The 9,489-nt window shown below is 37.7% G+C and overlaps 1 protein-coding gene across 3 annotated transcripts; it reads right to left on the reverse strand.

Moving 5' to 3' along the window:
* Nucleotides 1-5,514: 5,514 nt before the first annotated feature.
* On the reverse strand, nucleotides 5,515-9,181 carry LOC137722822 (flavin-containing monooxygenase FMO GS-OX-like 3). 3 transcript variants are annotated; one of them, XM_068461921.1, is made up of 7 exons: nucleotides 8,509-9,181; nucleotides 7,698-7,768; nucleotides 7,385-7,537; nucleotides 7,169-7,251; nucleotides 6,933-7,068; nucleotides 6,661-6,834; nucleotides 5,516-6,044 (listed from the first exon to the last, which is right to left on the reverse strand). In XM_068461921.1, exons 1-7 carry the CDS (start codon nucleotides 9,089-9,091, stop codon nucleotides 5,838-5,840), a joined length of 1,407 nt encoding a protein of 468 aa, XP_068318022.1. In that variant the 5' UTR covers nucleotides 9,092-9,181; the 3' UTR covers nucleotides 5,516-5,837. The 3 variants fall into 3 exon arrangements, 2 of the variants coding, with proteins under 2 accessions (XP_068318023.1, XP_068318022.1); XM_068461922.1 differs by lacking the exon at nucleotides 7,385-7,537 and having other exon boundaries at nucleotides 5,515-6,044; XR_011066799.1 differs by lacking the exons at nucleotides 5,516-6,044; nucleotides 6,661-6,834 and having other exon boundaries at nucleotides 7,366-7,537.
* Nucleotides 9,182-9,489: the final 308 nt, after the last annotated feature.

Raw genomic sequence — 9,489 nt, forward strand, 5'->3', positions numbered from 1 at the left:
AAATTACTAGCCTTCAAAAAACCCTAACTTAACAATGAAAATAGCAAATTGAATGTAGGTTTTGTGCTGTTAATGAGAATAACTACAAATGCAAGAAAAAAATGTAACAACGAATGATATGTTAATTGAGAAACGATGAGGATGGGTCTAGGGATTTCGAGTTCACCATTACAAAATCAATTCCATGTTTATAAAGTTAAACCGTATTTAATTACCAACCTATTTCTAGAGTTCATTTTACATATATATGATCAACCATATGATGTGTGATTTTGATCAAATTCTCCTAATCTACAACCTAATTGGGATGTTCAACTTCGGTTCCAAATTAAAAGTCTTTAGCATGCAAGAAAACGTTAAAGAACTAAAGAAAATACATGGCAGGATGTTTGCATAGCATTCTCTTCATTCATTCACATGTTTACCAAGATTAAGCATGATGTTTACTATAATCTTGATCAAATGATATGTAAGAAATCCTAATGGTAATCAATCATTAAAATTAACAAACAAATTTAACAAAAGATTCAGTGAATGAAACAAGAGACAGATTGATGAATTTAATATTTTAACATAAAAACTTGGATCCATTGTGCAAGGTTATATCAAAATCCCTAGCTATGAATTTAGTTACACATCATGTTCACAGAGATGAAATTGGAAATATACAACATGAGTGAAAATAAATCAAAGAGAGAGGAAAACCTTGAAGCAATTTTGATGTTAAAGTTCTCCAAGAATAACCTATCAGGATGAGTCTTCGGTGATGCTGGAATGTATATAATGGGTGGAGTTTTGAGTGTGGATGAAAAGAGAGAAAAATAGTGACTGGAGTTGTGAAATTCGCTCAGAATGAAAGGTCTGTGTAAAAGTGGCTGAAAGGCTAGGTTTTATGATGTTAAAGAGGCTATTGTTTTGTTTTGTTTTGAATACTAAGACTGCTAAATGTCTTATCACTCACTTCCTCATCTTCAATATGTCTTTTCAACCTCTGCTCAAATCCTTTTAGAGTTGCAACGACCTCATTTGGAATCTCATCCAATTTCTTAGTTCCCTCAATGACAGAACAATGTTATCATATGCAGGAGTTTGACTAATTAACATTTTCTCAACTAGTCTCTTGTTTGGAGAAGTTTCACCAAATATCTTCATCTTATTCACAAGACCAGATAATCTAGTTGGATTATCAGAGATAGATTCATTATTTCTCATCGTAGCATATTCAAAATCACGGCGAATACCTTGTAATTTCACAACCACGACTTGAGCATCACCCTTGAATTCTTGCTTAAGAACATCCCAAGCATCCTTTGTAGTCTCTTGATTTGCGATTCTGGGAAAGATCTCATCACTACAGTTCCTTGTGTCAATCCCAACGCCTTTGCATATATGAAGATGAGACCTTGATCAGTAAGGATTTGCTTCTCATTTGTCTTCTTCCCTTGCTTCGATAATGTAAAGCCATCTTCAATAAAGCTCCACAGATTGTGAGACTTGAATATGGTTTTCATTCTGATACACCAAAATTCATAATTGACTCTCATGAATATTGGTGCACGAAGATCGGTGCCAGATCTAGCCATTTTTATGCTTCTGAGTTCTTCATTGAAAATCCAGACGAACTCTCACATATTCACTCTCAGATTCAAATCTAACTTGGCTTTAAGGCCATGTTAATGTTTGAGCTACTTTTGAGCTAAATTTCTCTATGTATTTGTAATAAATTCAACAAGTAATTGAAATGGATTCAAATATTGAATATTAGAGATGAAGTTTTGAGGAAGAATAATTACATTGCTCCTCGAATCTACGTTGGATTCAATCCTCCAAAGTCGGCTTACATGGTGGGGTTTATAGTCGTTGCATACCCACACTTGCAAACACTTGCAACGTGACCATGATCACATGCTCAACTTATGTTATCATTTAACTTATAACAAACTAGACACATGGCAGAATATACACCCTAGAGATGATATAATCATGTCCGTTCATTACATTATTTGAACTTTAGCTATTCTAACACTTAGAACCTTTCGAACTTCATTTCTTCCTTCCATTCTTCAGTAAGCTTATCCATCAACAATTATAAAGCATTAGAACATATTGAAAATTGGGGAACAAGCATATAATAAGTGTTCATCCTAGTATTGAACAAGTCTTTTACATTTTATTGAAAACATAAAAATCAAAATGAAAGTTATCGATTTTCTAGCTAAGTAAGAGTCGCAACCTAGGCGGGTGCCTAGGCATGTTTAGGCGGGTTAGGCGCACTTTCTTAATTTTCAAACGCCTAAGAACTAATCGGGGCGGTAGCTAGCCAACGAGTGCCTAGAAGGGGATTTTTAGAACAGTGCTTGTACTAGAATGATATGCTACTTTTAATACCTATAATTATTGCCTAAAAGGTTGAGTGTGATGTTTTTGTTTGATTCGCGTTTCAAACCCAACTCGGGAAAGTTGTTAAATAACTCCCACTTTTGCAGCTTCTATATCATAGTGACAGTGAAGAGGTTGTTTACGGTGCTCTTGATGGATGGGTTGCATGGGAGGAAGATTTTCCCTTTGGAAAAATTAGGATGGCGTTGATTGCTCTTGAGAAGGGACAACAATGGCATAGAATAGTTCAGGTATAATCAATTCTATCTTTCTCCATGGCTTAAACAATTGCAAGGACACTTCTACACAAACTATTCGATTTGGGAATACTTTTCCTAGAAAAAAGTTTCCATCATGTATTGAAGTGCTTGCATAAGGATACGTGGAATAAGACTTTGTTGTTGTTGTTTAGCCCTTTTAGGTAATCAAATGGATGCTAAGCAAGGGACAAGGAAACGCAATGAGAACATATGGGCAACTGATCCGAGCTTTAGATATGGACCAGAGATCCGAAGAAGCACACAAGTTTTGGGAGAAGAAGATTGGCATGGATTTGCGTGCAGTTCCATGGCAGTTATGCAAAAGTCTGATAACTATATACTATCGAAACAACAGGTTGACGAATCTTGTAAAGGTATAGTTTATTTCATCAAGACTTGGTTAATCAATGTTCTAGAGTCGGTCGATGCTTGGGCGTTTCAATTTTATGTCTTTTTGATTCAACTACTTTATATATTAGACTAGGCTAACCTGCCATAATCATGCTTGCATTCCAAAGCTTTTCGAGGGCCTGGAAGCTTTTGATCGCAAGCCTCCAGAGAAATCAATAGTTCGAAGAGTGGTAGATGTATATGAGATGTTAGGCAGGCTTGAAGACAAAGAGAGGGTATTGCAGAAGTACAACTATCTTTTCACAGACAATGTAGCACTCAAGAAATCCAGAATGGCCTTGTCTAAGAAAAAGAAGAAACTCGGTTAGAACTTTCGATTGTTGTTTAAACTAGTCGGCCAATCTGTATGCCAAATTGATACTACTGTATATGCGGTTTTGAGAAAAAGGCAAACAAAACTGTGTAAGTTGTTAAATGAAAAACTCTTTTGGGAATTTGGGTGGTTGAACCTTTGTTGGTGTGATGATTCTTTTCTCTAAGACGATCTCAATTCTTAACTCGCTAGTTTTAGCTCGTTTGGTTTGATTTTTGTTCCAAATATGCGTTTCATTTGTAAAGTTTGATTATGAATGCATCTGAAGATGTACGAATCAGTCATTTTGCACCTTATTGCAAGTGAACTTTACACAGCACAACATTCGTGACTTGAATCTTTATGTTTCGGGCATGACCAGGTCTTGAACCACTTGCTTGTTGGCCATGTTGATCAACTGCAGCCATTGCTTGCACTACACAGCGGGTATGTGCGTCTCTCTACCTTCTTCTTCGGCACCTCTCCTTCTTTGTGCTTCATTCTCTCCCTCATGGAGAATGTAACCCTCCTCATGTTAGACATTGAAAGAACTCATCTTTTTAAAATCCAAGAATTGAAGAGCAAAGAGGACAAACATGATTGGTGTGAATACATGAGGTAGTTTTAAGGGTTTTTATTGAGAAATAAGATGAAATTAAAAATGCAAATAAGGACACATGGTGCCGTGACGAGACTGGTTGAAATTCTTATCGAAAATCTGAACAAAGATTCTTAATGAATAGTGACATGTGATGCGCCGAGAGTGGGTGAAAATTTTATAAAAATTCTAGGGCAATAATGATACGTGGATGATAAGATCAAATACAAAATATTAATGCAGTGTCTAGGAGGATAAATATTGTCATTGTTTAAAATTAATAAGCTTATTACAGACGAAGATAAAACATCACTAAACTGTAGTAATAACTACAAAACTTTAGAAAAATAGAGAATCAACTAAAACTTTAGTGAATTAGCTACATTCCTCAGGCAAAAACTAAGAACAATACAATGCACCAAATGTATTCTAGATATTAACAACCATGAGCTCAATTACATTACAAGTTACTACTAGGGGTGGGTTGGAAAAATCAAAAACCGAAAAAAATCGGACCGAAAACCAAACCGAGCCCGAAAAAATTCAAACTAAACCGAAACTATAAGACTGAATCTGGTTGGTTCGGTTTCGGTTTTGGAAGTTCGAAAACCGAACCGGACCAAATCAAACCGACATATGTAAATCATATATAAATACTCAAAGCCTGGTGGTGTGAGGATTCGAACCATTTCCCTAATGGTTGAGAGTAGCTGTTTCAAGCTAACCTGACTGTAGGCATTGTGTTGCTATAATTGTACAAGTATAACATTTATAGGTATTTGAATTTTTAATTCTTTATAAACTTTCTAAAGCTTACAAACCCTAGCCGTCCCATTTCACGTCTTTAGTTTTCTCAAACACTCTCTCTGCCCTCCTCTGCGTTCTTCATGTCTGGTCTCTGCTTCCTCAGTCTCTCTCTCTCCTTCCTCTTTTCCTCCAAATCACTTTCTCTCCACTCTCCAGTCTTCTCCTATCCTCCTTGCTGATTCCTTCTTTCAAACCATGATTTTCCCTCGCCCCTTTCGAATCGGCATCCCTCCAAACTGGAAGATTCTAATCCGGGTTTTCCGATCTCTCATAGGTAATTTTTGAATCAAAACGAATATGATTTATATTGTGGTTTTGCTGAATTAAAATGGGTTTTTCTTTTAATTATTTTGTTGGGGTTTTGCATATCATATTTTGGGGTTTTCCATATTGACATCTGATTGGGTTATGCTGCACCTGTTTTGCTTTTCTTGATTGCGCATGCCTCCCCCTCTGAATGGCAGATCTTGAAGCTGCAGGGTCCATTAAAATCTGAAATTTTATGTACCCAAAATTGCAGTGATGCAGATTAGAGCAATGCAGGAGTGTTCAGAGCAAAGAAGAATCTTAAAATGCAGAAAAATCCCCTTTTTTTTTTATCTTGATGTAAAATCCAAGGTTCCCAAATCAAAAATCCCAAACTTTTATAAAATCCAAATCAATGCATGTATGTAAACGGCGTCTTCGTCTGCACTGAACCGGAAAAACCGAACTGAAAAAAATCGAAAAAAAATTGAACTGAACCGAACCGAAATTTCGGTTTTGGCAAAAAACCGAACCGTTTTGAACCGAACCCAGTCCTATTTCCTACACTAGATATTGACTTACTTTCTGATTTCACACTTCTTATTACAAAGTAACATTTGCATTATAGTACAATACCTAAATATCTTGGGACATTGCCCGGAACTCGAATTCAGTTGAGTGAACGAAGTAAATCTGTGTGATTGTGATTTGATTTGAATGCCAACAACATTACTAAATTACATACATTTGTGATTTGAACCTTCTAAGGAACAGCAACAGGTCAAGGTTTCCTTGTTTGTTTTCGCATGTTTCAACTCCATCTGGGCAGGACAGAGTTCGGATATCACTTATCCACGACCCCAACTCCATTTACGGTGTAGTTTGTGAAGTCCTGATGCGCTTGCAATACTAAATGGTGATCTTCCAACTCATCCCGGTAGGTCTCTGGTTGTTTAGGCAGGTTCTCTAGAGCTGCAATGTACATTTGTTTTCTCCATTCTTCAAAGCCTGGACACCCACACTGAGCTGCAAGCCACTCATCATACCCAAACTGCAGGAAACAAAAGACAAATATTTCATCGGTTCATGACATAAAGATACAAGTGTGGAGACCAGCAAAATTTAATAGAAAAAATTTGTTGAATAGTGAATGAGGACTACTGGCATTAGCTAAGAAATCATTGTTCATATACTACACATAAAGCAGATGTTTCAATCAGAGAAAACCATGTACCACACCTAGACAACACAAGATGTACGCTTTTGAAAACGAGTGTGAGTGAACATTACGGTGTTTGACTAGCAAGAGTCCGCAAATAATGATAATACCAAAAAAACAAAACCAGCAGCAACAGAGATTATATAATCCATTCCCAATAGACAGATGAAGTTGCATTCTGCTGAAGGCCAAGAACCACAATAATTGGTAGTTAAAGATCTCAAATATTATATTTAGACAGCATAGACACGCTTAAAGTACGTTATCTGCATAAATTTATCATGTGCGGATCCAGTCAAGAAAATATGAAACAAATCTTCTGTCATCAATTACCCCAAAGCCAGTAGTCTCAGGTCTCAACCTCTATGATGAATCAACTTCTGGTGAGGTCATGAGGGTTGGGAGACTAGATAACAACTTAGGCAGGAAACAAAGATATTGAATTTACCTTGTAACCAAAAACATTGTGAGTGTAATGCTTACGGATGCCCAAAGTTTCAAGCGAAGAATGGAAAGCCTTGACATCCTCCATCATCTCCTCTTGTGATGGAAGTGCAATACGGTTAGACAAAATGCCTGCTATCCATTTGCTTTGAAATTCAAACATGGGGAAAGGCGCAATCTAGCACATGATATTCAACGATTTACTTCAACCATCAATAGAAGAGCGAACCAAAAGAAGCGCAAAAATATGGAAAATAATTTATAGAAGAGAAATACCATCCATGGTAACCCAACAAAGGAAAGTGATGGAGCCAAAGCAGGTGGGAAGATGTGCTTGTACAGTGGGCCAACACAGTTATCATCGACGGTCACAATGTCATTGGTTTTAAGGAATGGGAAATGATATTTGTACCTTGAAAAGTAAAACAAATATTACCACTTGCTGCTCTTTCATTCAATACAGAAATTTACATGATAGCTTGAAGTCCTAAAATTAAACAAAGTAAGTATACCCTGTGCAGTAAAGAATGATATCAGCAACGACGAAGCTCCCATCTCGGAAAACAAGACTACCATCTTCATGGACACCTTTGATCTGCATTTGTTCAAACAATATCAGCAACTTAGGATATAGCGATCTCCAGCATCCGGCTTAAACAAAATTGAAAACTCCATTGATAAACTTCTCATCATAGCACCCAATTATTACCCTGGGTGAAGTCTATTACCATAGAATGAAGCCACAAGTTATCATAGCCGGGCTGCTTTTCATTGGTTTCATCAGGGAGAGATCTAGACGCAATGTGAACTTCTTTTGCTATTCTAGCTATTTCCCGGGAAATATCAATAGCACTAGTTGCGCTCCCAATCAAAACTACAACCTATGCACAGCATGGAATGAATATGTTAAGCTAAAGGACTGTATAGAGTCTATAGACTATAAATGTAATAGAAAACAAAAAACACGTGTTTTATTGTTATGATTTCCTAAATAAGTTCTAGATGTTCCTTCAGAGTATACAGGATGTGACATGTACAGACCTGGTTTTGAAATGGCGCAGGGGTACGATAATTGTGGCTGTGAATTTGCTTCCCTTTCCATGTGTTGATGCCTGCAAATAATGTACATGATGTAAATGGAAAGGAGTTAACCAACGTTTTTTTTTTTTTACTTTCGATTTTTTCAATCCTGCGATTTCAGTCCATTCGCATAGACTCCAAATTTAGAGAAAATCCTTTACAAGTGGTTTTCGATTTTCCTATACAAATACATATCAAGGCAGGAATTGTAATTTCTTCTCCACCTTTACCACCATTTCTATGCAAGGACTTTACAAATGCAATTCAAGTTTGGAACCTCGAAAACTCATTTCAAGACGACAATCTCAAATTGCACCTCTAGTAGTCTTTCGAAAGTACTTTTAGCTTGATGTTCAAGAGCGTTTACCTTTACACCCGTATTCTCATTCCTTGGTTTGAAATTCGAAAACCACCTCCCCAATCTTGATTCTTGGATGATAAAGGTAAATTCATCCCCTCGATCAATACAAGATATACAATGCAGAATCAACTTAGGTAACTAAACCAGCTCAAAATGTGCAAACTTCGAATAAATTCTAATTCGCCAAATGCTACTTTAAAAATGTAAAAATTTTAAAAACGACAAAGTTGCAAGTGGTCATTTAGCACAGTGATAATGTGTTGAGTCATTGCATAACTGTATGAGTTCAAAAATCTAGATAACGAATCTAACATCTAAATCGAACAAAATCTATCGTTTAACCAAAAAAAAAAAGAAAAAAAACAAACAAACAAACAAATTTGAAAGCTGTAAAAAGAGATAAGTTCATACCTTGAATTTGGGGAAGACGAGGTTCAGTATGATGACCAGAACACACAACCACGGCATCATAAATCTCATCTTCCACATCCCCACCTCCCTTACTCCTCGACTTCACCTTCCACTTCCCGCCCGCCGCCGCATCCACCAGCACCACCTCCGTCTCCAACCTCACAATCTCCGATATCCCAAACTCTCCGGCGAAGTCCTTCAAGTACATTAGCACCTCTCTGTGAACCGGAAACCTTCTCGGGTCTCTCTCTTCGTCTCCTTTTTTGGCCACAAATGGGTAGTCCCGAAACCCCATGGCCTCTCTCGGCAGGTTTGTCCTCAGCGACTCGTACATGCTCGAGTGGACCAGGGTCCGATTTGGGTGGACTCCGATTGGGTCGGACTCCACATTCGGATTGTACACCCACGTGCCTCCCAATTGGTCTCCTCGCTCGAAAACAATCACTTTGTGACCTTCTCTCCGGAGCTCACGTGCGGCGACCAGGCCGGCTGCGCCGGCTCCGATCACTGCCACGTGGCGGGAGGCCAGATGATGAGATTGGGGTTTGTGGAAAAATGAGTTTGAGTATCCACTCATTATCATTTAGGTTTGCTTGGATTCATGAGATTAACAGAACCAAGCTTGCCAAGAAGATGCTAGAAGTGAGCAGTAACCAAGGCCTTGATAAACAATTCAGCCAATTGGTCATGTACGAGTAAAAACTATTTGAATAATCTTGGATTGAACTTGTGCTCACACATAACAGTAATCCACCTTAATATTCTTGGTGTGTTCATGGAAGACCGGATTTGACTCAATGTGTATCTATTTGGGCCTAAAATAATATTGTTGGGCCGAGTATAGGTTTATGCTCGGTCCAAAGCTGTTTCAAATATACTATGGGTTGCTTGGTGATCCCGGGTCATTCAGTAAGGATAGTTGAGTCCTATCACAAGAAGGAGTAATTCGGATAAGCAATGGGGTCGAAGAAGTCCTAGTGT

The sequence above is a fragment of the Pyrus communis genome, chromosome 17, assembly GCF_963583255.1.
Source record: "Pyrus communis chromosome 17, drPyrComm1.1, whole genome shotgun sequence".
NCBI classification, from domain to species: Eukaryota; Viridiplantae; Streptophyta; class Magnoliopsida; order Rosales; family Rosaceae; genus Pyrus; species Pyrus communis.

Excerpts from the sequence above, each read along its gene's own strand:
- LOC137722822 (XM_068461921.1), bottom strand. The coding sequence starts at position 9,091 with ATGATAATGAGTGGATACTCAAACTCATTTTTCCACAAACCCCAATCT. Across the intron at positions 7,769-8,508 it reads TCGTCTTCCCCAAATTCAAG|GCATCAACACATGGAAAGGG; the intron begins GTATGAACTTAT and ends CATTATTTGCAG. Across the intron at positions 7,069-7,168 it reads ATCATTCTTTACTGCACAGG|GTACAAATATCATTTCCCAT; the intron begins GTATACTTACTT and ends TTACTTTTCAAG.